This window comes from Macrotis lagotis, chromosome 7 (genome assembly GCF_037893015.1).
Source record: "Macrotis lagotis isolate mMagLag1 chromosome 7, bilby.v1.9.chrom.fasta, whole genome shotgun sequence".
Lineage (NCBI taxonomy): Eukaryota > Metazoa > Chordata > Mammalia > Peramelemorphia > Peramelidae > Macrotis > Macrotis lagotis.
The window spans coordinates 36,230,539-36,254,487 of record NC_133664.1 but is presented as its reverse complement, the minus strand read 5'-3'; the positions used below and the strand labels follow the sequence as shown (position 1 = coordinate 36,254,487).

Sequence of the window (23,949 nt, the reverse complement as noted above, 5' to 3'; positions counted from 1 at the left end):
GAGGCCAATCTTCCCTGGCCTGAGAAACCAGCCAACTAACCCTCTTGCAATTAGGTATAAATGAAAAGGAAACAGGCTGCCCTGGGGAGAATTTCCTACAACCTCAGCTCCAGAGGCCTTTCTAATTCTTGATCTAGGAAACAAATCAAATTAACAGATTCCGGCTTTAAATTGGATTAAAACACTGAATTAAAAATAGCTTTAAAATAGTTCTTATTTGAACGAGGCATTTCTTTTTTTTAAATAAGAGATTTAGGAAGTTCTATCTTATGATAAAAGTTATCATCTGGTTCTCTTGCATTCTTTTCTGTACCTTTGCTGAGTTGAACTGGCATGCTCTCTGATTTCATCAGTCTCTGCTGCTGCATCTGCTGTGGGGGGTGGTGGTGCCGGGGTGCTTCAGCTGGGGTCCTGATGGTCATCGGAGCAGGAGAGCTGCCGCTATTGCCACTAGGTACAGGGCCAACAGCATTGCCTGTGGTCATTGCTGGACCAATTAGCTTTCTGCCAAAATTAAGGAGGCTATTGGAGACCTTGTTTATGTTCAGAGGGGCAGCTTTGGCATTAGCCCTGAAAGATAAGATATAAATGAAGTGGTCAGACACTACAGAAGCAACAAGAAAATTACCTGTAATACTGTGCACTGCCCTCCCACTCCATCCACTTGAGCAATGGTTCAATAATAGCATCCCAGCAAAAACAGTCCCCAAAAGTCCAAACAAAGGATATACTTACACAATAGATCTACAAAGGAATGAGATGTTGGGTGTGGTTTACAGAGAGGTATTAATATTCTCCATACTGTAGAACATTGTACAAAACATGTATGTGTGTAAAAGATACATGCATATCTCTATTCTGTATTCATCATGAAAAGCTAAGTAATCAGCAGAAGGTGGATTGATTAGCTTGAGGCCAGGAAATGGGTCTTTTTTTCCATCTTGGATTGTCCATCAGTGCCTCACAAAGTACTTTTCACATCAAATCAATAAATATCTTCATTCAAATTGAGGATGAAAAAGGAAATCTCCTAATTTGTTGATGAAAATGTTCATTTTTCTTTAGTCCTAAGTTCATGGCAGTGACTTCTGGCAGAGCCACTAGGTTATCCATTCTTTTGAAAGACCTGCTGTGGACTTGCAAACCACACTTGCAAATAGAATCTATAGCATCTCCAGAAAGTCAATATTTTTTTGGCTAACTGCCCCATAAAAGCTTGTTTCCTACAATTCCCACTTCTCTCAGAGAACCATAGTACCAAAAGTAATTGGCTCTTTAAGGGATCCAAATTGTTGAATTATGGTTAGTAGAAATTTTCATATCGTTTTAGCTAGAATATACTCCAACATTTTAGACCCTCTTATTTCATTGGTGTGGTCAATTCTATCATTTATATACATAGGAAGGTACTCCTTTTCCAAACAACTTCATAAGTTGCTACAGTTGAGACAAATCAGCAGGTAGCAACCATTCTAGTGATGAGCTTCTCCAAGCATAGCTCTGCCAGTCCTTAGATGACAGCTCTAAACTGTCACCAGATCCACACTTGACTTCTTTGATAATTTCATAATACCTGCCAGAATGGATATTTCAGAGGCAGAATGCTGGGTCTGGTGTCAAAAACCCTGAGCCCACCCATTTCACCTCTATGGTCTCATTTTCCCCATTTGTAAAAGAGGAGGTTGAACAAGATGGCCCCTGAAGTCCATTCCAGTTGTAAATCAACAATTCTATGATTCTAAAAAGTGAGGGGTAAGCTCCATGTCAAGAAGCAATGGATTCAGGTTAGTAAGGATTAGTCAGGAAAAGAAGGAAGTTATTTTGTGTCCTTTAAAAAGAGATACCTGAACATTATATTTCCTAAAAGAAATATGAACAACTTGGTAATGTGGTTTACTTATATATTTTCTGATGCTTTGTCATATGGCAGAGATCCCGAATCACAAGCAGAGCATCACTCTGGTAGATTTTACCAAGTGCCCAAAGCTTTGGATAGGGTCATGAGCTGACTGTATTTGCCATCTGAAAAAAAGACAAGTGAGTTAGATTTGGAGAGACCAATCACCAGAAGGTTGGCATTTAGGTGGTCTATTGCTTTGTCCACCACAACTCACGAAACAGCTGACTAAAGGCATGGGGGAGATGCAATCCTTTTAGGGGACGGGTGTTGTCAATGAGATGAAACTCTTTATATTTCAATGGAACTGTGGTCTCTCCTTGTGAGGATCCATGACCTCTAGTGGTCAGTTTAACCATAATTTCTCATATTGTTCAACTCTTATCCACGTCCTGTCAAATATCCTTCCTCATCCTTAGGACTTCTTTCAGAAATCTTGGCATTGTGTGGACATAGGCACAGTATGAGCTCTTGGTGAATGACTGGTCCACATCTTCTTCCAGGCACTCATTCTTCTTATTTGTCACTTATCCTGTGCAATTCTTTGTTATATTTGTGATCTGTTCTTGTCCATCATGTGTTTCTTCACTGCCTCTGGGCAATTTAATTCCTTGGAGAATGCTATATTCCATGACTCATAGTCATACAGAATCATGGGAATAACACTGATGTTAAAAGGTAGGCTTTTGTAAAAACATAATGTCACCTTAGATTTTAGGGCTTAAAGATTCTTCTCTGATAAGCTATTTCCTTCATATATAGTAAAATCATGTGGTTACATCCCTAAGAGATACAATAACAGAATGAAGTTTGCTCAAGGATTTCCAAGTTATTAACATAAGCGGGGAGGGGGCAAACAAGAACATTTCCTGTTGTTTATCATTTTAGTTGCATTTGACTCTTCATGACTCCATTTGGGGTTTTCTTGTCAAAGATACTGGAATGGTTTTGCCATTTCCTTCACCAGTTCATTTTACATTTGAGGAAAATTGGGCACACAGGATTAAATGCTCAGGGTCACACAGCTAGTAACAAACTGAGGCTGGATTTGAACTCAGGACTTCTTGACTTCAGGTTTGGTGCTCTATCCATTGCTCAATCTAGATGCCCAATAAGAAGATTCTTGCTTGGTAAAGGTAATTGCTACCATGGTGGAGTATATGCACAACTGACTCCAAATGGAAGTAGTATGCTATACTGATGGTGGGATCTTACTGAAGCTCCTCTTTGCAGATGACAAAGTACCGATTGCATCAAAACTTGGAGCACTGTGAAGGCTTCAAAGAGAAACCATAATCACTCGGAAGAATCCAACTTAAAACCATCCAGAATTTATCACCAAATGGGACAGTACCTATTGTTTACATACACTGTAGTTGAATTGGTAACCCACAGTTGGGCCATAAGCACAGACATAATTGGACAGAGGATGCAGTTGGGCAATGAGCCCTATAGGTTCAGAAATGAACAGGAAAAAGAGATTCCTATTTTCTTTGGGGAAATTTTGCAGTATTTTCTATCGATCCCAAATTTCTATCTAAAACCAAGGCATATGATTTTAATAAAAACCAATAATTAAAAAAACAATTATCAGTAGTTATCCAAAACTAGTCAAGCAGAGCAGAATACCATCACACTCAAAAATGGCAACTCCCCAGAAGATCCTTGAAGAGCCTTGAAGGAGCCACTCACCCTGACTCTTGTGCTCCATTTGTCAGACGACATTTTCATTTCTTCCAGTGAGTAATAAAGAAGGGTTCTACCATAACATGAAAGCACTTCCGGCTTATTTTACTTCTCAGCTTTAAAAGTCAAGATTCATAATTCACCAATATGAAGAAGTTATAATGTTGTTACCCTTTTTTATAAACAAAAATGTACTAGTCAAATTCCCATATTGCCAGCTGTAAAATTTATATGTTGATAAAAGTACTAAGAAACTGCTACAAGCGTTGTCAAGAGACTAGAGTTAATGTATCTTCATTACTACTAATAACACTTACTACAATTCACTAAAAACATATAGATCAAGCTCACTCCTGCAGGCAGTTTTTCATTTGGATGGCAGCACTTATGAAGGGAGGAGCACGGTTTTCCTATTTGGAACATTTGTTGTTGTTCGTAAACCACTTCCCCCTACTTTAACAATCCAATGTTTCAGCTTTTTTAGATTCTGAAGAATTTCATGGAATTTAAAAGCAATTTGATTTCATAAATTTTCAGTTTGTAAGTAAAAACAATATGCTCATGTGGTCAGCATGCTGTCCATGATTTTTTATAGAGTTTTTATGCCAATGATTTCAGCAATGCTGTTGAAATCATGAACATCACACAAAGATTTCTTCGCATTAAAATCATTGACTCATATTTTCTAATTCAACTTGATATAAATTGACCTTTATTGTTGACAATGATTATATGTGTAATATTCTGTCAAGTCAGGGCCATTAAATTAATGGAAATAAAGAATAATCAGCGATGATGATGGACAGGAAGATTGGATTGGTTTAAGTATGGAGTATAACAAGGAAATGAGAAAGAAAAGAACCAAAACTTCAAGGATTTGAGAGGATTTGGGAACTTTCAAGCCACTGAATGTATCTTGTGTACTCTCTGGTTGGGTTGGAAGTCACAGCTTTTAAAAGGATGACTGGAAAGAAATTAGATAAGTCATAATCAATCTTTATTTGATGTGTTCCAAAAGTCATGAGCCTCAAATGGAACTATCCAAGGGCAATAGGAAACAAAGTGAAGGGGTGCAATCAGAATGCATAAATGGGACAGGGTATGTGGAACCTGGTCAAAATAAACAACAGGACAAGACTCAATCCAGAGGTCACATATATCAGGGAAGGGAGTCCTATAAGGGGTTGAACCCAATCACTTGGTACACCTTTGAATCAAGTTCTCTCTAACTTTCACTTCATGTATCACGGCCATTCAGTTATCATGAAGAGGACCAGGTATGTTAGAGGGAGGGCAATATGTCCTACTTCTAAGTCTTATTGCTTTCCAAGCTTAGGCAAGGAGGTACCCAACAGCAAGACTGCAAAAGAAATGGACATTTCTACTATGGAAGTTTTCTGCTAGATTTCCATAAAGGGAAGGAATTCCAGGAAAGAGAAAGGTATGTGGCTGGGGAGAAACTGTATTGCTAAAAACCACAACTTGAAAAAGTTTCTGTGTTACAAAAAGTAGGGTAGATTAGTAATTTTGTCAAGATTTCTCTAACTCTACAGAAAAGTGTGTCAATATAGGGTGTGACTAGGTGGCTCAGTGGATAAAGCACCAGCCGTGGAGTCAGGAGTACCTGGGTTCAAATCTGGTCTCAGACATTTAATAATGACCTAGCTGTGTGACCTTGGGCAAGCCACTTAACCCCATTTGCCTTGCAAAAAAACCCCCCAAAAGTAGCTACCTGGGAGAACCATGGGGGTCAAGGAAATAAGCTAGGTGGTTTATGCAACCATTTACAAGTTTATCACCTTTTCCTGAAAGACAACGCCAGTGCAAGCTTGACCTTAAAAGGGATATCTACCTACCTCATCAACAGGTCAGGGAATATTCCATGAACTGAATGTTCTTTATTATGCTTCTTGTTCCCTTCCATCACCAGGATTGGGGGGAAAAAAAACTCACTACCACATGCCATTAAAGTTTTTACTATTCTTCAGAAAACAGATTATTTCACCTTTAATAGTGGCTATTTCTCAAAACAAACAAAGAATCAATTCCTCTATAATTATACCTACAGTTTGGATCTATAATCTCTCTGATATGGATAGCTCTCCATATGACACAGTCTACACAATCTATGTTTTCTTACTCTGTGTGATTCTAGTCTTCATAAATCCCAGAGAGAATCTCTCCAATGTAATAGTTTCCTTTGTCTTTGTGTTTGGTTTTTAAAAAGTAAAAAACCAAAAAGCACTTTGAGGACACTGATGCAGCATTCTGGCTACATTATCAATTCTCTCTCCTTTGCCTTTGATCCATGTCTTTGATGATGTTTTTGGTACTTTTTGCATGCAATAATTCCCAATTCCTAATGAATATGATTTAAACTCCTTAATCCATCCATATATCTTTCCATTGTTCTTTGGGCCATATGCAATTCTCAGTGTTCTGAGAAAATGGTTTTTTTACAGTTCATAGTAACAGAATCACTAGAAGAATACTGATGTTAATTAACAAGGTGGTCTTTTTTGTTGCTATATATAGCTAGGAATCATTGAAAATACTACCCATTTTCTAAAATGTGGTCTAGTCTTTGCTCTATCAAATTCTAGGCTCAATTCATAGTTCATATATAATGCCTATTTTATGTATGTGTATGTGTGTGGATTGAGAATATGTAGGAATAATCCAATGATTTTCTTATCCAATGGCATGGCATAATATTTTTCATCCACTCTTATTCCCCAGTGTGGATGGCCAGAAGAATCATTTATAAATCTCTATGGAACTCATCAAAGTTCTAGAAGCCTTAATTTTGATGGGATCATCACAATGTTCTATGTGATCAAGGCCATCTGACAGTGTTTAGTGGAAATAGCCTTAGACTTGGCTTTTCAATGTTCTATTTCAAGTCCATTAACTCTGGGCAAGTCAATTTCCCTCTTCAGGTTTCAAAGTTTTATGGTTTTGCTTTTGCTTTTTTAAAACTTTGTTAAAGTAGGGGTTGGACTTGATGAATACTAAGGTCCAAATGAATTTGAATATTCTGTGATCTTTCTTCTATCTGAACTCTGTGTAGATCATTATTTATGCTATTGGCAAACTGCCTTGTTAAATATGTGTCTCCCAGGTATTATGCCTTGCTTGATGTAAATGCCCAGCAGATCACTGAACAAAATGAACTAACATCTACCAGAGACTGAGATGATTTTAATTTATAGAAGGAAGACCTGCCTTTGTGGATGTTTTGTTCTATTGAGTCAGATAATTTTGTAAAACCTACCAATACATCTCAGTCGGTTGGACAATTGTGAAAATGTGGTCTGCTCTAAAAATCCCTGTGAAAGCCTGCCTCTTCCCTTGTTATTTTATTTTCATTAAGGATTCCTCAGGTGTGTGAAGACCATTCTGAGGAAGGCTTTAGAGAGCACACAAAACAAGCCTGCATGGCTTCCGGAGTTGCCTCTCCTCCTTTCATTATAATAGCATTTGTGAAGTTTTGAAAAAGTTGGGGAATCAAATCTAAAATTATGAAAACCAATTCTTGGTTACTCTTAAAACTGTAGATTCAGCACTTTGTTTTTCTATATGGTTTGGTCATGCTTTGCTGTAGTGCCCTTAGTATGCTATAAAGGGGAGTAAATTTTTCTGATCCAAATGTGGTATCAAAACAAATAATCAGAATTACTTAGTGGTGGGGTTAGGATTCATATCTGTTTGAAAGACAGCTGCCCAGAGGATGGTTGTTTGGTCTAATTCATGTGGCATAAGAAATCTAGGGCTTAAATATCCTCATGGAAATTCCTTTAGAATACAGCTCAGTCTAGAAGAGGTTTGCCTTAAAGAGGGTCCCCATCAGTGACCCAAGGCACCTTTGAAGGCAGACCAGGTGAGCTCTAAATGTCTTCCTCATCCTGAACTTCAGTTTCCTTCGGCAATACCCACCTATCACTCCTGGACATCAAAGCCCTCCTCCCTATGGTGGACCTCAGCACTTGAAGGGGCTATTGGGTTCCCACTGAAGTCTCCTCCAGGTTAGCAGCACCTCCCATCTCCCCCCCCCCACACCCCCCTGCTCAGTTCAACCAATCATGTTTTAGCCTAAAGGAGGAAGGAGCACTAGCCTGGTTGCCTTCCTCTGGACAGTCTCTAGTTCATCGATGTCCTTCTAAAATGACAGTACCTGGAACTTCCCTAGAGGAAGTCTGACAAAGGTGGAGTACAGTGGGACATCACCACCTTATTCTTGGCATTCTTTGGATGCAGCCCATTAATCTTGAGCTTACAGTCCAAGAAGTCACGGGTTCTTTTTCAGACCTGTGGTCTTTCATGCTTCAAAGTTCATTTTTGTACACGAGAGCAACTTGGCCTTTATCCCTATTGTTTTTGATTTTCTTAGATTTAGTCTGATACGCTAGTCTGTTGAGATCCTTTGGGATCCAGCCTTTTATTATTTGCAAAATGAATGAGCAAGACTTTTACACCTTGACTCAAATCATTAATAAAAATATACAGTCCGGGGCCAGGCACATATACTGGATACTTCCTGCCACACAGACCAATCCACAGCCTGTCCAACTAGGCTGACTCCCTGATTATATTCAGCCTGATCCACATCTCTCATCTTCTTCACATTAAAAGAATGAAATACTTGGTCGAAAGTTTGGGTAAAGGATGAACAACTATATCCCCCCCCATTTCCCTCATCTGCTGTGTGGTAATTCTATAAAAAAAAGGAAACAAAGCCCATGCTAGTTCCTTGTAATCACCGCTTTTGTATCAATAGGTTCACTAAATGTCCCTTTAGCATTTCTTCTAAAGTTTTTCCAGGAGTCAAGTTAAGCTTAAATTAGGGTCTGTAATTTGAAGGTTATGGTCTTTTTTTTTTTGAAAATTGCTCATTTCTAATCTTATGGTGTCTTTCCCACTTTTGATGATCTTTTAGTTAGTGGACTGGGATTGAACTAAAGTCAATGTAAGGTCAGGCTTGTCTCCTGTGTCCCCAGCTGCCTTTGTCCTGCCTTCTGGGAACAGTGCGAAGGCTGAATAAGATGATATATGCATGCAACGTTCTTTTATAAACCCTAAAGCACCATATTAGACTGTCAAGTAGTAAATACCTACTCCATGCTCAGGACTGTGCCAAGTGCTGAGGACACAAAGAAACCATTTGGATCATCGTGATCATCGTCTCATTTTCATCTTTTTCACCGAGGGTCAGGTGGAAGTGGCCTTGGGGTACCTGGTTCTGCTACTATTCTTTTACAGCTAATGTCCTAGGATATTTTTGTAGATCAAAGAAAGCTTCCTGAGATCAACTCTTAACAGAAAACAGGACAACAGGGATTTTATGCACCTCATCTTACATATAATTTTAATCTCCTCTGTTAAAGCTTCTTATTGCATGTATCTTGGAGATTGTATTTGGCATGCCGACATGAATTAAAAATATTGTTCTTATTTTTTGGATACAATAAGTTGCTGTGGAAGGAGTGGAGCTAAGGCTTCCTCACTGTGTTTTCTGGATAGCTTGACCACACACATTCAGTTTGGGGTGAACTAAATTGTAAGCTTTGTTTATTCAGGGTCTCTTGCATTCCATCCCAGGGCACATGATCCCAGGAGCACCTTCTCCAGCTGGCTCCAGGAAGGGCTCCCCGAGGGAGAGGGTGTCCAGGAATCCTGGGCAGGAGATGTGCAGAGTGAGGCCAAGGCCCTTGACAGAGAGAGCCCTGAAGGACTTGCTATCAAGGCAGTTGTTGTGGCCGATTAATGGTGCTCATCCTGGGCACAAGGATCTGGAGGAGGAGGAGGAAGGATCACAGCTCTGTCCAAAGGAAACCCCAACTTGGGACCTGGATGATGCTGATGCAACAGTGATGGAGGGAAGACCTCAAGTTCTACCAGCATAGCTGAGGGGTTAGAAATGTATTTCTTAAGAGGTGTTCAAATAGCCCCTAAATAAACCCAAAGACACCCCTTCCAAAGGTTTCATGGGAAGACACTCAGCTTTAAGCTGGGTCGGGCCTCTGGACTCCCTCTTGACATGAAAGGCTGCTGAGCTGAGGTCTCAGTCTCCCTGTTTTTGGGGGAAACTGTTGGATCTGGGGATTTGAGCAGCAGAAGATTAAGTGACTTCAGGAGAACATGGAGGCACAGCTCCTCCCCTCAACTATCTGATGACCACCAGAAAAACATCCCCCTTGAGGGGAAGGCAGGAAGGGCTTGGAAGATTATCTGCTTAGTCCGAAGAAAATGCTGTCCAGGACGATATTGCTTGGGCTGGTTCCAGCTTCCTGGGAAAGGATGACCAGCAGCACAGACATCACAGACAAAAACTCCAGGTCTGTGGGACAGCAGGGGAAGGGTTGATAAGGAGCATGGGCAGAATATCAACCAAGAGTGCAGGGGCTACTCTTTGAGTCATTGCGGGAGTGCTGGCCATGGACGCACAACTTTACTAAACATACTTTCCTCCCCCATCTCCCCAAGAGGGAAGATGGTCACTCAGCACGGAAGCCAAACTGACATGGCTGAGGATGGGAGGGTCAAGTTTGTATGAAATGATGTGGTGCCTGGGTGGGAACCCAAGCAATAGTTCCTTGTGTAATAATGGTCTGGTTCTCCGAGTTTATTGGCTGACTTCTTCAGGCTATTTTGAGATCTTTCTGTTTGTGTGTAGTGTGGATGTTTCATCTTTCAGTTCCTCAATGAGGATGACAAGCTTTGCTTTCTAGCATTCTAGTCATCAGCTCAAGTCTTCTGAGGAGCTCCATTTTTGTAGCCTCCAGTGAGGTGTTCCATAGTCTTGTTTTCTTCCTTGGTCTGGATGGATCACCATGTGACCCCTAGGGATCCTTATCCTCTTGAAGGATAATCCTTTTTGTGATTTCTGGTGGCAATAATAACCTAATCCCAGATTGCCATCACAAATCTCACCATTTCCACAAATAGATTTGTCTGACTCAGACATTTGTTCATCATGGTTTTGTTGACATGTCTGGCTAAATTTATGTGGATGTTACCTATACCAAGGTTTCTGTTCCAATTTTGAATCTTAGCCATTTCATGGGTTCCACAAAAAGCTAAACTACTTTTGTATACATTTGACAAAGGCATGTTCCTGTCATCATATTTGACTATGGCTTAGTACAGTCTGTTTAAAAGTATTTCTGTAGGTTTATTTATTAGGTGCTCTAAGAATGTCTATTAATTCTCTTCCTTGAAGATTAACCAGCTGTTAAACTTGGGAATAATATCCTGTAAGGAAAAGGACTTGTAATTTTTCTTACACGAAAATAACTTAAAAATCTTTAAAAATAAATTCATAGTCCATTACATCATAAAATAGATATATTTCAGGATTTGAAGGAAGTACGTTCATAGTGGTGTGAATCTAATATGCTTAAGAGATAGAGGTTTAAGATAGGAACAGAAAAAAGTCTAAAAATGTATCATTGGCATAGTTATAGGAAAAAACATGAGAATGTTATTGGAAATAATTTTTCTCTTAAGAAAATTAGAGAGTTTACTTGAAAACTGAACTTGGATAGAACATTTTTCTATGTTTACAGATAATTCCCTCCCTAAATTGACCTTACACATTGTTACTATTCTATTTCACAAAATTCAAAAGCTAAGTAATCTGAGGGTGCCAACTCATGTAGATGAGAAGACTCAATTTCCCTATGCCCTGACTAAAAAGAAAACTTTTACATTTTTTAAAGATTTCTATATGTAATCACTAATAAATGAATCAAGTAGTTTTTCTTTGAATAATTCAAGTTCAAGAGAATATCTGTTATTTGCTCCAAAAATTCAGCCTGAATTTTTTAGGTTGGTTTAGATGGTGCTTTGACCCCCTGGGTAGCATTCTGAGGGATGTGATTGGGGAAGTATGTGAAATACTATACTTGGACAGTTTTCCAATCAGTAAAATGTACCAAGTTTTATGTAATGCCTGTACTATTGATACATACCTACTCTCATAATTGCAGAGTTTGGAGCTCTGCCACAGAGGATTTTTAAGAACTGTCTTGGGGCAGCTAGGTGGCACAGTGGACAGCACAGGCCCTGGAGTCAGGAGGACCTGAGTTCAAATTTGGATTCAGATACTTAGTAATGCTCTTAGCTGTGTGACCTTGGGCAAGCCACTTATAACTCATTGCCTTAAATAAATAAAATTTAAAAAAAAAGATCAGTTGCATAAAAAAAAATCAAAACTCAGATTTATCAGCCATCAGCTCTTCATCCCACTCTCTTCTCTGACTTAGCTCTGTCCCATCTGCTGAGGCTTTCATAGAGTTGTTTATAGACTGAGATGCCCAGGAGTAGAGCTCACATTCACCGTGCCATTCATAGATGTAAGTCTGAGTGCATCGGACAGGAAGTACAAGAGAAGTGACCCAAGCAGGGCCGGGGCCCGGGGCCCGGGGGGGGGTGGGGCAGATGAGAATTATTTGTGGGAGAGGATTATCTGTATTCACAAAATTCTTCTTTAAATAGCAAATTCTTTTAAGACATATAGTTATTTTGTACCGCGAGGGATATTTGTAGTCTTTTGTGCTATAGTTTGGTAAAAATTCTAAACTTCTGGATGAAAAGTAAAGAGATTATTTAGAATTAACTGTGAATAATACTTTGAAAGCACCAGGGGAGAAACTTCTCCATGTTTGCACTTCTAACATCAATCCACAGACATGTTTTTGCTAGAGATTTTCATCTACATAAAATAATTCCTGGAAGCTAATTGTTGAGGTGCCTAGGTGGCACAGTGCATAGAGCACTGGCCCTGGAGTCAGGAATACCTGAGTTCAAATCCGGCCTCAGACACTTAATAATTACCTAGCTGTGTGGCCTTGGGCAAGCCACCTAGTCCCATGGCCGTGCAAAAACCTTTAAAAAAAAAAAAAAGGAAGCTAATTGTTGACTGCATATCCCAGAGGAAGGATGGAGTGGACTTTCCAGTGCTCTGCCCATCAACAGAGAAGCACATTTCAGGTAAGATCACAGGCCCTTGGCAAGGTGGGCAGCAGGATATGGGTCAGAAAGGCAGAGGCCCTGTCATCGGGTAGGTTATTTCATTTAATCTAATCTTTGATCACTGAGAGGTGGGGAGCTGGAAAAAACCAAGAGAATCTGTGAGCTGGCTCTTTGGGGGATGGCTGGGGAGGAGGAGCGTGGTCTGGGTCCTCCTGGTTTCAGGAGCTACTCCCAGCCATGCTCGTGAAGGGAAGCAACTGATAGTCCCAGCTCTCCAGGGAGTCCAGACCCAGCCTGGGCACCTGGTAAATCTGCTTTGGAATTCTGTGACAACTAAAGGCCCCTGACATTTTGAAAGTTGTGCTCTGCTGTCTCTTCAAAACATTAGACCCGTGAGAGTTAAGTAATGCAGAAATGCATTCTCTCCCTTTCCTTAATTTCAGCACATGTAGGGAACTAATCAGAGACTGCTCTTTTAACACAGAAGTTCTGTGCTTGGTTCAGCTGTTTTAGTAGCAACAGACTCTTAAATTAAAACCTTTAAAAATTAAACAGGTATTTCCTAAGACTAGTCACAATGTAGACATTTTTATAAAACCAACTTTTGCTTATTTGAGCAAAAAACTGTAACAAGATTTAAAACCCTAAATTACCCTCCCCCCTACTTACAGTTGGTATTAATGGATTGATGATGAAAAAAGGCAGTTGCCACTTGGTACATGGGTCTGTCTTTAGAGACATTTATCAACAAGTAAAACCAGGGGATGCTCCGCCTCGCCCATGCGTGTAATGGAGAGCCGAGCACTCAACTACCTAGGCATTTGCTCTAAAGGCTTAATTATAGCAATCCACGGTAAAGCGGAGAAGAGAAATCAGGCTTCTTGATTTCTGGTGATGTTCTTATCCATGACATCATGTGTCCTCTGCGCACTCTGCTTCCCTTATATGGCGATGTCATCCTCCGACAAGACCCGTGCCACAAAAAGAGCAGGCATCAGTGCTCTGGGCACCCAGCACCAACTCCTCCCGGCCACTTATTTCCCCAGCCCTTTCTTCTGGGAACCTCATCTGTCCCCCCTCCATCCCCCTGCCCTGCTTGGGTCACTTCTCTTGTACTTCCTGTCCGATGCACTCAGACTTACATCTATGAATGGCACGGTGAATGTGAGCTCTACTCCTGGGCATCCCAGTCTATAAACAGCTCGATGAAAGCCTAGGCCGATGGGATGGAGCTAAGTCAGAGAAGAGAGTGGGATGAAGAGCTGATGGTTGAACCACAGGGCTGCAAGCACAGAGGGCCAGGAAGACCTTTGGGGATGCTCTCTCCCCATGTGGACCCAGGACCAGTGCTTGGAAGGAAAAGCCAGGGGCTTGGTGACCTGGGATAATGAACGTCACATACACTGGATAGAAGTACTCAGAGCTGGGGGTGGGGGGCAGGGATGGGATGAAAGAGCTCAGGGGAGATAGGGCCAAGGCAAGCCAACAGGCATATGCACACACATAAATAAAAGAAAATAAATCCAGGAATGACACATGGGCCACTCATAGGTGGTCTGGATGTGAACTGGACAGGATACTACAACAGAGGAATGGATTTAACACGTGAAAATAGAGTGAAAAGAACAGATTTATGGGAACAAAGTAGGTCCCAAAGTTCAAAATTCATTTCTGCCATTTTCTCACAACCCTTTCCCTCTAATGAAGTTCAACTGCCATGAAAGGTGTCTTCATTTCACAGGAAAGAGGAAAAGATAAGGGATGAATGGAGGAACAAGTGGGAAACAATGATTTTCTTTTACTCACATGGTTACATTTGAAAACACTTTTGACTTGGCAGCACAACGGATATGCCCAGGTTTAGGTGAGAATTTTAATTGGTGTCATCCAACAGAAAGAGGACTGCTTTGGAAGCCAAGGACATGGGTTCAAACTGAGCTCTTACACTTCTTTATGTCCATTCTCCTCCAGAGGCCTCAGCCCCCCCATCTGTCTTCAAATGAGGATCTAGGCTAGAAGCCATTGAACTCCTTTTTTGGTTTTAAAGTAATGGCCCAAGGATACTAGTGAACACTAATATGCTTGTGTCTTGGTACTAGTCCTTTTCTGGAGACCTAATTTTATAGAAACAATGAAAAAATATGTTGTGGAATTGCCTCTTTGTGTTCATTAATCTAACCAATATTTGGAAATTGACTACATGTGACTTTTTTTTTTAAGTTTTTGCAAGGTAAATGGGGTTAAGCGGCTTGCCCATGGCCACACAGCTAGTAATTATTAAGTGTCTGAGGCCGGATTTGAACCCAGGTACTCCTGACTCCAGGGCTGGTGCTCTATCCACTGTGCCACCTAGCTGCTCCAATTACATGTGATTTGACCCAGGTTTAGCTTTAGAAATTAAGTTGTATAATATCAAGAAGTGGATTCAATAGCCTGTGAATTTAATGTCTCATTTCAACACTAATGCTAATATGTTAATTTTTTATGGTTTAAAACAATTCTTATGTATATCAGTCCTTTACCGTGGTGGATTAAATTATTAGCTTTTACTTAGCACAGAACATTTAATAATGAGTTTTAACAATAGCTTGATAAAATGTAGCATCCAGTATAGAGGGAAGGCTTACCTAGTTTTATTCATTAGGTCTGCTCCACATGCCTTGTAATAATCTAAATTTTGTTGAAACTGATGCGTCACTGGTCTTGGATTTCTCTAAAGCAAAAATAGTCCAAAAAACAGGATTTAGAAAATGCTTTCAACAAATTGCACGTCAATAGTTAAAAAGCATAAATGGAAATGTATAATGGATATCTTTGTTTAACCAAGAGGAAATAACTAAAAGTAAAAAAGTGCAATATTTGTATTTTATTTGGATGGATGTTAGTGATACTAGGGACAGTCTTACCGATTTAAAAATCTGGAAGATGAATGAATTTTTTTATTTCTTTTATTTTTGTTATTGTTTATCAGTTTTTGATAGATACATATTTTGAGATTAATTTCAAAATATAATTGGAAAATGGCTAATCATTTTAAATCCAACAAAACCACATGGTCCACAACAAGCACAATGTTTTTGCCAAGTGGCTTCAAGAAATAAGCTGTAGATAAAGATTACAGTACAGGAAGAGTTCCCAAGATCAGCATTTACAATATGCCCACTAGATGGTGCACAGAGTCTTTTGTTCTTCCTGAAGCTTAGGTGCTAGTTCCGAATTTAGTGGATGCTTTACAATTATCCATTTGCAAGGATTCGATGAGTGCCAAAAATGTGCTAGGCACTGGAAATCATTAGCACATTAACCATCACCTCACACAAGCCAATTTACCGATGCATGTTTTCATTGAAACAGCAATAGATTTGCTTTTCTGGGACTTACCACTATTTGTAAACACTAAAGAAAGCCCCCAACCCGTTATTCGCAGTCGTTCAAAGATGGTGCCAGATGTTAGGGACACAAAGCTGGGCTACAAGCCTTGGTTTCAAGATGCTTATCATCTAATAGCAAAGAAAAGAGGTGGTTCAAGGAGGGAGGGATGGGAACAAGACAGGGGCCAGGTCCGGCCCTCATGGAAGGCTGAGGAGGCCAGGGCCCTTTATGAGGGGAGTACTGTTGGGAAGGGATGAATCTGGAACGGCTGAAGAGGTGAAGCCCAAAGGCTGGGGGGCCATGAGGGAGCATTGGGAGCCGACAGTCTTTGAGCAGAAGCTGTTCAGGGAGCTTATCAAAGCAGCGAATGAGGACAATTATGGAGGCAGTGGTGTGGAGCGGTGGCTTTCCTTGGGATGGTGACTAAGGCTTGTCCCCAGGGCCCTGGAAGCCAGAGAGTAATGACAGTATTTGTGCTACTTGAGTGGAAAGCAAAAACTGAGCTCAGCACCTAGTTAGCAAGATGAGTGAGCCCTGGGGGTCAGGCTCTGGAGGCCCTTAGACATAGAGGATTATCTCGCCTCTCCTGGACCTGGCCTCCCCCCCCCCCCCACTCCACAGAGGGCTTCTGGCAATATCCTGGGGTCTTGGCCTCCTGGCCATGGGAGGGTATCTGGGCCTTTCTCCCTCACAGGAGCTGGTATCATAAAGCTCCACTTTCCTTGTGGCTCTCCTTCTCCTTCCTCTTTCTCCTCTCCCTAGCCACTGGTGCTGGTCCTTGGCATTATACATGTCAATTTTGAAAGAATGGCTCAGAGAGACCTCGAATAGATAGACTGGAGGTAGGAAGATTAAATGAGTAGCTATTACAATAGTCGATATATTTGGGTTTCAATAAAAATACCACTTTCCCCATACACAAGCTTTAACAGGCAAATTAAATTTAAACAAAAGAATACTTCTTAAACAAATACAAAAATAAATAAATAAAAAGCTAAGCAAAGAATGATTCTTTAAAACCATAATTACAAATTTTCCATAAAAATACTTAAAAGAAAATTAAAAAGTGGGAAAGGTTATGTTTTTAAACCTCTTATAGTTATCTCAACTGTATTTGCATACCATAAGCAGCTCATCTGAAATTATCATGCATTAATTTCTTCTTGCTTTTTTTTTTAAAGGCTCCAGTACCACTGCCATGAGAGTTGGGGTTTTTAACTTTTTTGTTTTGTACCATGGACCCTTTGGGCAGTCTTGTGAAGCCCAAAGATCCATTCTCAAAATGCATAAACTAATGCATTTAAATATAGAAAATATAACATACAGCATCAAAAGGAAATGAATTCCATTGAAAGTTAATGAAAATGGTTTTTTTTTTGAAAAAAGTTCATAGCCCTCCCAGAATTATTGCTTTTTTAGAGATTGAGCTATAAACAAAATGGTACATTCTTTCATAATGCAAAGAATTCATATAGGTTAACATCTTCAGAGGGGAATATAATATTAGGGTATTGAATATTAAGGTTAAATAATTGTAATTCATTGAGCTAACATGCTGAGATTTAATGACCAAAGTAGCCCTATTCTTTTTCTGTTTAAAAAAATGCCTTTCATATGTCTACCAAACTCACTTCAATCAATTAACAGAAATGACAATCTCTTGATTTCACTATCTGCTATTCCACGGGTTTGGTATTCAACTGAGTTCTAAGATAATCACATCTGAATTGCCTTGATGAAGATAACTGATGATTCCATGACTACCATACGATTAAGTCTAACAGTGAACTTTTTCCATCTTTAGGAATTACATAGGTTTTCTTGCAGTGGTTGATGATAACCTGAACTTCAGTAAAATGGAAGTATAAAAGAAAGGTTAAAACCCCTGGCAGATCTTTGATGCTAAATTCATGATTTAGCTAAAAAAAAAATTACTTCCACTAGGTCTATCACATACAGCTAAAATTTTGTTTACTTCCAGTACCTAAAAATATATCATATATATCATGGATTTTTTTTACAAAAATCTTCCAATCCATGAAGAGAGAATTATATTACTTCTTTTTGCTTAAAAAAATGAAAGAGATCATGTAAAGCAGTTTGAAACTTATTTATCAAGAAATGACAAGCAATTGAAGGGTTCCAAGGGTTGATCTAAGTATTTAGAGTGATTATCAAACATAATGATTTAACTTGAACACATGAATGAGATTCAAGTATTGCTTTCATTTAGGGCCTATTTAAATTCCTCAGAGGCTTATTGGTATCAAAGGGAGAGTCATTTAAAGTGGAAAATAAGATATTGAACAGTAGAATTTAATGTGTAAAACAATGGTTGAAGATTATTGCACAGCATCAAGAAGCAAGTTAAGACAATACTATTATTTAAATATAAATACATACAGGCAAGTAATCTATGAACACACATAGAAACTATCATGTGCTATAACCAATCTGCCACCTAAATATACTCAACATCGATTGAAACTTCGTGTAAAAAATATAAAACCAAAAACCAAAACAAACTCCAGACCAAAAAACCGAACTATTAACAGATTTAAGTAGATTTCTCCACTTTTCCCCTTTTATATACGGTATGTAAAGTTTGAAATGATTTCAGCAATTTTGACTGACATATTTTTCCAAATTAAAAACTCTTCTGCACAATTTAATGAGTTAACACTGACAAATCGGGCATTTCTACTACATAAGATGTCCCAAAAGTCAGTCCAGTTTTGAGCTTAAGCTTTTGAAACATACAACTAGATTAAAACTTGTAGAATGCTCTGTATTTAACAGGCTCTGAAATGACCAGGGTCCCCATCTGAGTGGGTCCATCTTTTCATTCCTTACTATGTTAATTTACTAATGCTCATATTATGAAACTCCTATTAACTTTTTGTGTTCAAAGCTGTCTTTATTTGGATAAATAAATAAGGACAACTTTTAACCTCATTTTACCCCAAGAGGGTCTAATTAACTGAAAAAATACATTTAATTTTTAAAATGTATAGAATTTAATTTATTAGGTTTCTGCTGTAGTTTGAAGAATCCTTTTTAGTTAATTCTCCTTGTGCTGAATGGTAAATAGTGAAAAACATCATTCTGTATACATATCCACACTAATGAAATATTACAGTTTGGGCAAATTGTACACCCAGGAGAGGGCATTCTCAAAATGGTATAAAATTCATGATTCTTGAAGTCTCTAGGCACAAATCTTAAACATTAGAAAACCAGTTCCAATTCAGAAGAGTAAATCAAACTCTTTGAGGTTTTCTTAACAACAAAACAAAATGAATGTCTTGGTTTTCTTTCACAAATCTTCCAGGTTAGCTACTTCCAAAGTAACACAAAGTTATTATTTTGGATGTCTTCTCCATCACGAGCATTTTTATTTTATGTTATTATATAAGAATGCTAGAAATCCCAAAGAAGCTTTCTCTGGAAGGTAACTGGAGAAAATGACAAAGAAGGCTTTTATTTAGTTGATGGCAAAAGAAGAAAACATTCCATAGGGATATGAGACTCAGAAGAAAAACTAAAATCAACTTTATTTCTCATTTGATTTCTAAAATGCTTTGGTTAATTTAGCTACAGTGACTACATGATGGAAATTTTCTGTGGCATTAACTATATGGCTATCATTAAAACATGAAGGTGGGTACTGGGAGCTAACTTTGTAGCAGAAGTATTATATAGGACCAGCCTATATAAGAAGACTTACTCTTCTGCTTGAACTTATTTGGAAGTTTTAATAGGTTTGAGTTAAAAGACAGTATTCCTAATCCCCCCCTGTCGCTTCCCCTTGGCCCTCCTCCTTCAGCCCTCCTCCCCACAGTTTTAGATTCTCTTATGGGGCAAATAAATTTCAGTTCAGACTTTTTGTTTTTAAAGGGATCCATAAGAATAATAACAGTAATAATAATAATAATAACAATATCTAGGAAAACAGAAGATACTTTCAGCAAAAGGAGAAAAAACAAGACTCTAGTGATTCCTGAAAACTATTTGTGTAATTGTTATATTTCAGTGGAAGAACAGATAGAGAAGAAGGTCTATTTGATATGTCCAACTAATTTTTCTACATTAGCCAGGCATATACCTTTAAATATGAAATCAAAATAGTTGTTTCATCAGAATGTAAACATCATTAATAATGATGATATGCTAAAAAAAGGATGGTTCATTGTTCTGATAGTTGATACAGTAATTTAAATAGGTGTGATAAGCACTGTGTTTCTTGATAAATAAAATACTTTAGCTTAGAAAATTTGTCAAGCAAGTGGGACTTTGAAGAATTTTGTATCAGGGAATAAAGGCGATGCTTTCTCACAGTTAAAACTCAACTTATTTTGAATTTTTTAAAAATAAAGTATCCATGTACTAAATTTTGTAATGTTTAGCTGATGCAAAAACTGTTGCTTCCCAGATTTAAACTAAGATACTTTCCCAGATTACTCCTATGATTGAAGCCACTCTTATTTCTCTAGCCTTTTAGATGGGCATCACATTCCCCGTTCAAACAGATGAGTTCAGAGCTCGTCATACAATGAAAAAGTTGATTTATTTTGAAAATGCCTGTGGTCTAACTCTGTGACTGGCATAAAGAAGAAAAAGAGAGGGAGACTTATGTATGTTAAGGATTACTTCTTTTTGTGTTTTCCCCAGTATCCTACTATCACCCTCTATTTTTTAGTATGCCAGATTAGAAAGGGAAAAAAAGACGGCTCAGAAGGGGAAACAGCACTGTGAAAAGATGTCTAACGTTTCTCTTTGATGAAAAATGAGACTCTTATTTTAGTGAATATGTTATTGCCTCAACGCCAGGGGAAAAGCAACCGTCATTAGAAAAACGAATTGCTCAGCTGTTTATAAGCAAAAAGCTCTGGGGGAATTTCTCAGGACCCAAAAGGCAAAGCATTGCAGGGTTATGCAAACATATGTTGCAGGTGTTTTAGGGTAGACAGGTGGGCAAACCTCAACCACTGAAAAGGATTTGGTTTAATATACTGTAACTGAAAGGAGAGCATCTAAATAAATGCATCCAAGTGCAGAAGAGTCATAGCAAGAGTAAACTGGATCTGTAGAGCAAAAATTCTCTCTAAAATAATTATCTTGTTAGTGCCAAGCGAACAGGATTTTTTCTTCTGGTAGTTTTATAGCAAACAAATACTGCCAATTACAGTTTTTTGGAAAACTAAAGGTATTTTAAACCTGGAACAAAGAACAGCCTGAAATAGCAATAATTATCCAAAAAAGATAAGGATGAAGTATTGTTGCCTTTATTTAAACAAATATTCCTAAGGAGACAGTTTTCTGTAATATCCCCTCTTTGCTTCACCAGGCAACATTAGATTTATCATAATTCTCCTAAAGCCTAAAATATTTCTATATTAAAATGCTAATTTTGCTGCTCTGTTTTTTTTTTGTTGTTGTTGTTTCATTTTTGCCTGTAATTAAAGCTGGGGAAATTTGTGATCTGATCGCTAGAGGGTCTGCAAAGGTCATACCATTTCTGTCTCTTATTGCCCTCTTCATTTAAAAAAAATGCAAGTGTACAGTGGCTCAAATATATAGATCAGAAACTTAAAGAGTTCATAAAATTCCTTAGTAATTTAAGAAGCTCTAATAAATAACTTTGAATGCATATACATGTACCAATAGCTTAGGTACATGAGAAAAAAAAAACACTAAATTTTTTAACTCTGGAAATTATACAGGAAAATGATTTCATTTTCATTGCTAACTGTAAATGAATGTATTCAACCTCAATACAGTTATCAATATAGCTATTTATAAACAGGAACATTACTGAAGCTTACTTAATCAATTTTATATACTGTAATATGCTAACTTTCCAGGGGTTTGCACTGTGCTAAGAGTTTATCTAGATTCACAAAGGAGGAAGGGATGGAATATATGTATATGAAACTCAAACTGTTTCTGCCTATAGAAAATGCAGTCAATTTGATGTAGGTTTTTTAAAATTACAGTATTTTGTTCCTATTTATATATCCAATGAAGATTCTTTCATGACCAAAGTTAAGAATCATTGTCACATATAATGATAATAATAATAATAATAATAATAATAATAATAATAAAGTCTATGCCCTCTGAGAGGAAATAAATATTAGAAACAGTGAGCATAAAAAAAACTCTAACATAAAGAAGTCAGAAAATTTTAATATATTTATCTAAAATCCAAAAGGTCTTAAGAGAATTTTTTTAATTTAAAAAAATAGATAATTGGTTAAAACCCACAGACAAAACCCCTGAACTCATGCCAACCTCATTTTACATACTGAATAAGCCCAATTCCCTTAAGTGACATCCCCATGTACCCTGGCAAGCAGAGATTTCAGATGGCAGAAAAGCACTTTAAACCACCTGTGCGTTATGCTCTGTTTTTAACTTCATACAATAAATGTATACCAAAAGAGAAATTAAAAATGTTTTCCCCTTCTAATATATTTAAATATGTGCATTTAGTTAGAAGGTTGACAGATTAGCAGGGCCTCAAATATGCTCTTTATATACAAAAAGTAGATGCTTAAAAAGAAACTGTATGGTGGTACTACAAGTTTTCCACTTTGTCCTAAAATCCCTTTTGGCCAGAAGAAATAGATAGTTTTTATCTTTCAGAATCTGCAGGCTCTTGACCTTTCTGCTCAAAGTGTGTCAGCATGAAGGTCACTGGTTATAGTGCTTCACCGAGGAGGCATTACAAGCGATTTCTGGGGTCTCTTCTGCATCATCCCTGCCCTCCCAAAGCTGGAGTCAATTTCATTGCTGAATTTTGATGACAGACGACACCTAAGGGGCACCCCAACTTCAGAAGACTAGAGGTGAATACAGTACAATTTGTATGTGCTTTCCCTTGAAAAGAGCATGAACACATCACAAATAGAAGAATTTACCTTGCAAATTAACTCCTTTTAAAAAAAAAATTTAAGGCAATGGGGTTAAATGACTTGCTTATTGTTAATGGCAATTGTTAAGGGTCTGGTTGAATTTGAACTCAGGTCCTCCTGACCTAGTTGCCCCTCAAATTTACTTCTTAAGTAACAAGCAGAGTTAAACAATGGTGGTCTATCTGCATCAATTCTGATCTGAATGATTAGGTCATCCCAGAATTAGACTGTTCTTAGAAAGAAAGTCAACTGAATGGACATACTGGGTATGGTCATTTCAGGTAACATTTATGATCTGGTTTCTACTTGTTCTACCAATGATATTTCTCTATGTGAGTCTCCTTGGAATCCCTTTTGCTATTATAATATTCTGTTTGTGGTCTGGCAGATAATGGTCTGTGGAGATGATTCTCTTGGTAGAAGAGGCTGATTATTCTCTGTGGACATTCAACTGGAATTAGTGAAATCCTAGATGAGCTGAAAATTCTATCAAAATTCACAGAAGATTGTTCTGTAAACCCTACTATTGGTTTATTAACTTTTGTTACAGAGGCTTGGATTATTCATTCCTTCATTTCTCCACTCATTCTTACAGGTACTCTTGACAGTAAATTACTGGCAACGGCCTTCTCATTGGTCTCCCTGTCTCAAGCCTCTTCCCACTGCAATCCAATCTTGACTCAGCTGCCAAAATAATTTTCCTAAAGTGTAGGTCTGCCTGTGTTTGCCACCTTCTCAGTAAACGCCATTGCTTCCCTATTTCCTCTCTTGGGCATTTGGAGCTTTTCATAACCAGGGCCTCTTTGCCCGATTCCTTGCACCCTCTTTCTCTACTTTTCCCAGTGCTGGAATTATTCACTTCTGTCTCTTAGCTTCCCCAGATTCCTGCAAGACTCAGACCAAATTCTGCCTTCTACAATTTCACTGCCCTCCTGGGATTACTTTCAATGTAGTCTGCCTCTATCTTGCATATACCTAGTGATTTACATGCTGTTGCCCCTGATGAGGATGTGACTTCCTTGAGGGCAGGGGCATATAGCTGCCTCTTTGCTGCATTTTAAGGTCTTCATAAATGCTAGTGAACTGGAAGTCAAGTAAATCGAC

General features: G+C 38.4%; 1 protein-coding gene across 1 annotated transcript in view; it reads right to left on the bottom strand.

Moving 5' to 3' along the window:
* The window catches only part of TBC1D5 (TBC1 domain family member 5), a 577,752-nt gene that overhangs the window by 66,365 nt on the left and 487,438 nt on the right, over positions 1-23,949 (bottom strand). The window contains exons 20-21 of the mRNA XM_074195734.1: positions 15,184-15,269; positions 314-570 (exon numbers count right to left, since the gene is read on the bottom strand). Coding sequence (XP_074051835.1) covers positions 314-570; positions 15,184-15,269 — 343 coding nt within the window. The remainder of the gene's footprint in view (positions 1-313; positions 571-15,183; positions 15,270-23,949) is intronic.